The sequence below is a fragment of the Blennius ocellaris genome, assembly GCF_963422515.1.
Source record: "Blennius ocellaris genome assembly, contig: SCAFFOLD_152, whole genome shotgun sequence".
NCBI classification, from domain to species: domain Eukaryota; kingdom Metazoa; phylum Chordata; class Actinopteri; order Blenniiformes; family Blenniidae; genus Blennius; species Blennius ocellaris.
The window spans coordinates 26501-32500 of NW_027662031.1; the positions used below are offsets into that span (position 1 = coordinate 26501).

The following is a 6000-nucleotide window of genomic DNA, read 5'->3' on the forward strand; positions in this document are numbered from 1 at the left end:
ACTGTGTTTCTTGATTTTTGTACCGTGAGGTTCAGTGTAATTAAATTCCCTTTTTAACAAGCTTTGTGGTCTGGATTGTTTTACCACTGAACTCAGACAAGGAGAAATATTTAATGTCTTTATTGTAGAAATGCAGAGGATTCAACAAACAGGAAAAAAAATTATAAAAGATCAAAATATTCCAGGAAAAACACAATGAATGGCTTTACATTCATTTTAAAACAGCCCCCCCCCCCCCATTAACATTCAAATATTACAAATAAATTACAAAATTGTAGTGCTTGTAAATTCCTTTGATGTTTTGTAGGCAAAAAATCAAATTTGAGTGTAATTGTATACAATAAATATACAAGACTGGATAAGAGACAAAAAGAAGAGCCATTTGTTTGGGTGAACTTTAGAAACGCTGACGTTCAGGTTGAGGTTGTTGGTGTTCCGGTGACGGAGGCCTTCGGCTAATCCTTCTGCTTCAGCTAATCCTTCTGCTTCAGCTCCATCGTGGACAGACTGAAGTCTTTGTCCCGCCTTTTTGACTTCCGGTATTTAAAGGCCAAACCAATCGAGCAAATCAGGAACAACAACCCCAGAGCGAGGAGGACCCACTGGCCGGCCGCCGCCGCCGAGCTGCTCACACTCATACCCAGGAAGGGCACGTCCTCTGGCGCCACGCTCGGCGCCACGCTCGGCGCCACACTCGGCGTGACACTCGGCCCTACGTCCGGCCCTTCACCTGCACACACACACACACACACACAGTGAAACATTAGAAACGTCCATATTTGGACTTTTGTTCTCGGACCACCGATGCCTTTTGTTTCACAAAGCAACACTTTCTTTTGCTCAGTGTGCAGCTTTTCAGCCCTTCACAATAAAAGTGACTCTCAATAAGCCATTTGTAGTTCCAGGTGATTTACCTGTCTATGTGCCGTATACATATGTTTTCTTTTTCTCAAGTTTACTTCTGGCTTGTGGGCATCAGCGGAGTTATTCAAACCATAACAACAAAATGACATTCCAAAAAAACAAAACAATTAAACATAACGAGCCAAGAGTTCAGTGGTTCAGTCGGCGATGGCCAACGTCACCAACTGCTTCCTGTGTTCAGCTCCACCTCGTGATCCAGTCTAGTGCTGCACTGGTGCATCACTTCTCCTCAAACAGTTTCTATGACCGATCGGCTTCCTTCCTCTTTCACATTTGGGTTTTTTTTTTATTTTAGAAATTCTGCTGTGTAAATGTTTTAGTTCAGGTGTGATTGAGTGAAAGCGTCAGCGAGCGAGAACAGCAAGAAAGCCAGAGTTGAATGAACTCCCACAGTGTTTATTGTGGGAGTTCATTCCACTCTGGGCTTTGTGCTGCGTACAGAAGACATGGAGGTGAACGTCACCTCAATGAAAGCTTGCCTCCTTGTCTCACATGTTTCAGGTTCAGGAACAGAAAGAAGTTCATAACGCCGGCGCTCAGCTGCTTCGTTTCTGTTCTTTGCGTTTTTATTTGCATCTAAAAGTCTAATGTTTGCCTTCTGGAGAATCTGCGAGGCTCTTCTGGTCCTATGAGTGAAATCTCCACATCGTCTCATCAGTGAAACTAGAAGAGCAGCAGACTGATTGGAAGCCTCCGTGTGAAGACTTCCAGCACTTTCCCTCTGGGAAGGAGTTCAAGAATCTTCTGGCTTCGCCGGTGGAAAATGTCTCAGAGTGTCTCTGTGGATGCATGAGAGAGCGGAAGCATGTTGGACGTACTTGAAGGTTTCCAGTCGTACTCCGGGCCACCCGCGGACGTCTCCATTCTTGTTGTTCTGCTCCTCCAGCCAATCGACCAGAGGCTTGAAATACTCCATGAGCGGCTCGGCGCTCATCCGGGGCTGTCCGGTGATCATGGCCATGGCCTCGGGCCACGGCTTGCTGAAGCCCAGCTTCATCACGTCGCTGCAAACAAGAAGATGAGTCAGCGAGGAGCCTCTACGTCTACGTCTACGTCTACGTCACCAACCTCCAAACCACACGTGCTCATAGTTTGCATGGAGAGACGTTAGCATCTGCTGTTCTGTAGACGTATAGCCTCGTCTGAATGGGGAAGTTCAATAACTGAAGCTTTTGAAAAGTTTTTATTTTGCTCATTCTCCCTCAGAAACATGTCGGCGTTGCAAAATATTCAAAGTGCTTCAGGAGGAAATGATCAGTTCCAGTCGGATCCCAGAGAACCAGAAGGAACTGAAGGAACTGGTTCTTCCACTTCCCACACAGAGCCGAGCCTCCAATCACTGCTGACTGGAGCTTTAATTGGCCGACAGGTATGGAGACAGACTTGCTCTGAGGTCACGTCGTCTCTGCTGGCCGACTGACCGACGCCACGCGATGCTAAAGCGTTAGCACACTCACCCCAGCAGCTTCCCGGCTTCCTGGGATTTGTAGATGTCGCAGGTATGCAGAGGCCCTACGTGATTGGCTGCTGCACAGAGAGCCTTGTGGAACTGGAACTGGACGATGAAGCTGACAAAGTACCTGCAGGAATGTTAAGGAACGTGAATTTAGACTCTCCGTCATCCTGGACCGTCGATGTTGAACATCAATCAGCACGTGACTCCGACTGTCACGTTCCTAAGAATGTTCATCTTATCAATCCCTGGTCGATCAGTTATCAGTTCATCATGGTCACGTGTCACACGGCAGCTTCGGGAGACTTCACCTGACGTAGGGCACGTTGGCGGGGATGTGGAACTTTGCTCCGGGGTCGAAGTCTTCCTCAGAGCGACTCACCGGGGGGCAGAGACCCTGGTACTTCATCCTGCAAGGCCGTCGGAGACTCGCATCATTCAGGTGAACCATTTGCAGCCAACTGGCGAACGTTGAGTTTGACGAGCCGTACCTCAGGTTCCACCATTCTTTGTTGTACTCGGTGGCGGGGATGCGTCCGTCAAACACCTTCCACCTCCACTGGTCCATCAGGTAGCCGAAGGGCAGGAAGGCGATCTTGTCCAGCGCCATGCTCATCAGGAAGTTGATGTCGCTCTCTGGATCCAAACAGTCCAGAGTCAAAGCTTTGAAATGCAGCAAACCATGGCGATTCTCAGCAGAACGGCGCTCACCGTGGTCGTTGACGACCTTGTCCAGGAGGCCGATGCTCTGCAGGTGTTTGGGGGTGGACACCGACAGGGCCAGCACGTCGCCGATGGCCTCGTGGAAGCCCGGGTTGGCGCCGTCGCGGAAGGACACCGGCTGGTCTTTGTACTGCAGGAAGTACTGGACGTGGCCCATCTCGTGGTGCACGGTGATCAGGTCGTCCATGGTCACCACCGTGCACTGCTTTATTCTGGAGGCACCAACGCAAGTCAGACAAACCATCAACAGGTCGGTGCAGCTCAATGAGCCAAAGTGAAGCTGTAGTTCTGAACGTGTCATTAATTCCTTGTAAGTCATTGATTTAAAAAGAAACTAGAACTATATAAAAACTTCTGCCCTGCATGAGAACAGTAACCATGTTTACTGCATTTTGATCACAAAGACAGTAAAACGTCAAATGGAAATAAAACTAGAAATCACTACTTTATGTCAGAGAAACACTAAAGTTAGAACCTCTGGGCAAAAATGACGACCGACTGACACCTGACCTACTGACCTTCTGACCTCCTGACCTCCTAACCTACTGACCTCCTGACCTACTGACCTCCTGACCTACTGACACCTGATGAATGACCGATCGAAAGAATCTTTCATCCACAGTCACGTGGGGTTCTTATTTCTCTCTCTGTCTACACGAGGCGGCGAAGCGTCTTGAGTTCCACCTGAAGTCTCTGCGGTTGTAGAAGTCCCAGGCCGAGGCGTGACACACCACCTCCCGGCCTTCAGGCTTCACCAGCATGGACCTGTCCCAGAACTCCTGTGGCATCGGCTCCAGACCCAGAGAGGTGAAGAAGTCGTCGGACACCTGGAACATCTTGGTGGCGTTCCAGCCCTGGGCGAGGGAGAGAGAGAGAGAGAGAGAGACCTTCACTATCGACAACCTTTGTTTTCTGGCAGTGAGATGTTCAACATGTCGTCACGACCAACATCTGAGCCACGGAGGCTTTTATTCTGGAATCCACCAGGATGAACAGTCGATGTCAGACGTGGATTCCAGCTGTTCTCATCCAGAGCGACTCCCTCGACTCGTCTTTCACGCCGAAGCTAATTTAACCGTGCGACGGCGAGTTTCTCTCGTTTGCTTCCAGGTGTGACGGCGGGCGTTTCCCGCCCCGGCGGTGCTTCTGCTCACCTGCGCCACCATCGCCGGCGTGGCGTCCACCTGCGTGGCGTTGGGGTAGGGCATGACCAGGTCCATGATGCCGGACCACGTCTGCGCCCACATGTTACCTGAAAATACAGGAGAGGCGGGTCAGTGTTCAGCCTGGGGGGGGCGGGGGGGAGGGGGGAGGGGTGGAGGGTGGAGGGGGCGGGGTTTGTCTTCCTCGGCGGTGCCAATGTTTAACTAAGGAGGATTTGCGGTTCAATCCCTCGCCGTGTGGAAGTGTCACACACACTCTCACGCTCCCTGCCTCTGAAAGCAGATTCTACCCCCCCCCCCCCCCCAGAACGCCGGCGGCGTCGTGCTCCAGCATGAAGGGGGGGTTTGGCTGTAGGGTCGGAATACTCGGGATGCCAGAGGGCCTTTCCCCCGCTCACCCAGCAGATGAGCAGGAATCGGCCCCTTCAGGTTGATCTTCTCGGGGCCGAACTTCCTGTGCAGGGCGCGGCGGACGTAGGCGTGGACGTTGAGGTAGAGCGGCTCCAGCTCCTTCCACAGCGTCTCCAGCTCCGCCTCGAAGGTCGGCGTCTCGTACAGCGAGCGCCAGAACGCCCCGTTGTCGCTGTGCCCTGCGGACAAACACCCGTCAGCCCGTCGCGTTCCGTCTGCAGAACCCCGGGGTTCTACGTCCGTCTGCACAGAGCTGCTGGTCAGTGAGGGACGTTTTCCCAGCATGCAACGCGCTCAGTCATCCAAGCGAGGGTTGGAGGCGTCGTACCGTTGAGCGTGGCGGCTTTGTTGGCCAGCTCCACGTATCTCCGGTAGTCCTGGCGGAGGACCTTCCCCGCTGCGTCCCTCCAGCCCTTCCAGGCGAACAGCAGCTCGTCGTAGTCCCTCGACTCCGCCATGATTTTCTGCAGATCTGAGATCAGAGACGGAGCGGCGGGTTTGAACTACGTCAGGACGACGACGACAGAGAGTGAAATAAGTAATAAAAGTCAGATCTATTGAAATACAAAGGTTTTCAGCTTTAACTTGAAGATGAAAGTGATCAAATTGGTCAAACTTAACTAACGATCAAACTGAAAGAGGAGCAGCTGCTAAATTCCTTCTCTGTCCAGATTCAGTCCAAAATGGAGAGTTTAGATTTCTAACTATGACTCAGGACTAAAGACATTTTATAGAATAACACATTTAATGACATTCTTCGTGAACAATGGAATCAGAAACACAGAAAGAAAATATGGTAAATATTAATATTCTCTCTCTCTCTCTCTCTCTCTGTCTCTCTCTCTGTCTCTCTGTCTGTCTGTCTCTCTGTCTCTCTCTCTCTCGGTCTCTCTGTCTGTCTCTCTCTGTCTCTCTGTCTGTCTCTCTCTGTCTCTCTCTGTCTGTCTCTCTCTGTCTCTCTCTCTGTCTCTCTGTCTCTCTCTCTCTCTCTGTCTCTCTCTCTCTCTCTCTCTCTCTCTCTCTCTCTCTCTCTCTCTCTCTCTCTCCCCCCCTCTCTACCTGGGTCCAGTGGAAGACATGTCCCCCCGTCCCTGCAGACCTTGGCCACGCTGTACTTGGTCTCCATGTTGGACAGCAGCGTGTTGAACTGAAGAGGTAAACATTCACACGTAATGATAAAACATTCCACCTGGAGAATCAACGTTTCCTTTCCTCCAGCAATAATTAAGACTCGTCTTAGTTTGGATCTATTCGTTCTAACTCGTCCTTCTATAGAAACAAGGTTTAACAATGTTTATGGAGGAAAAACAGCAACATGCAAAACAA

The 6000-nt window shown here is 50.7% G+C and overlaps 1 protein-coding gene across 1 annotated transcript in view; it reads right to left on the reverse strand.

The window, feature by feature from the left end:
- Window positions 1-591: 591 nt before the first annotated feature.
- The window catches only part of ace (angiotensin I converting enzyme (peptidyl-dipeptidase A) 1), a 15758-nt gene continuing 10349 nt past the window's right edge, over window positions 592-6000 (reverse strand). Inside the window, 11 exon segments of the mRNA XM_080521861.1 lie at window positions 592-730; window positions 1743-1928; window positions 2382-2504; window positions 2689-2787; window positions 2869-3013; window positions 3089-3312; window positions 3785-3954; window positions 4255-4352; window positions 4662-4853; window positions 5003-5146; window positions 5734-5821. Of these exon segments, the coding sequence (XP_080377987.1) occupies window positions 727-730; window positions 1743-1928; window positions 2382-2504; window positions 2689-2787; window positions 2869-3013; window positions 3089-3312; window positions 3785-3954; window positions 4255-4352; window positions 4662-4853; window positions 5003-5146; window positions 5734-5821 (1473 nt within the window). The 3' untranslated portion in view covers window positions 592-726.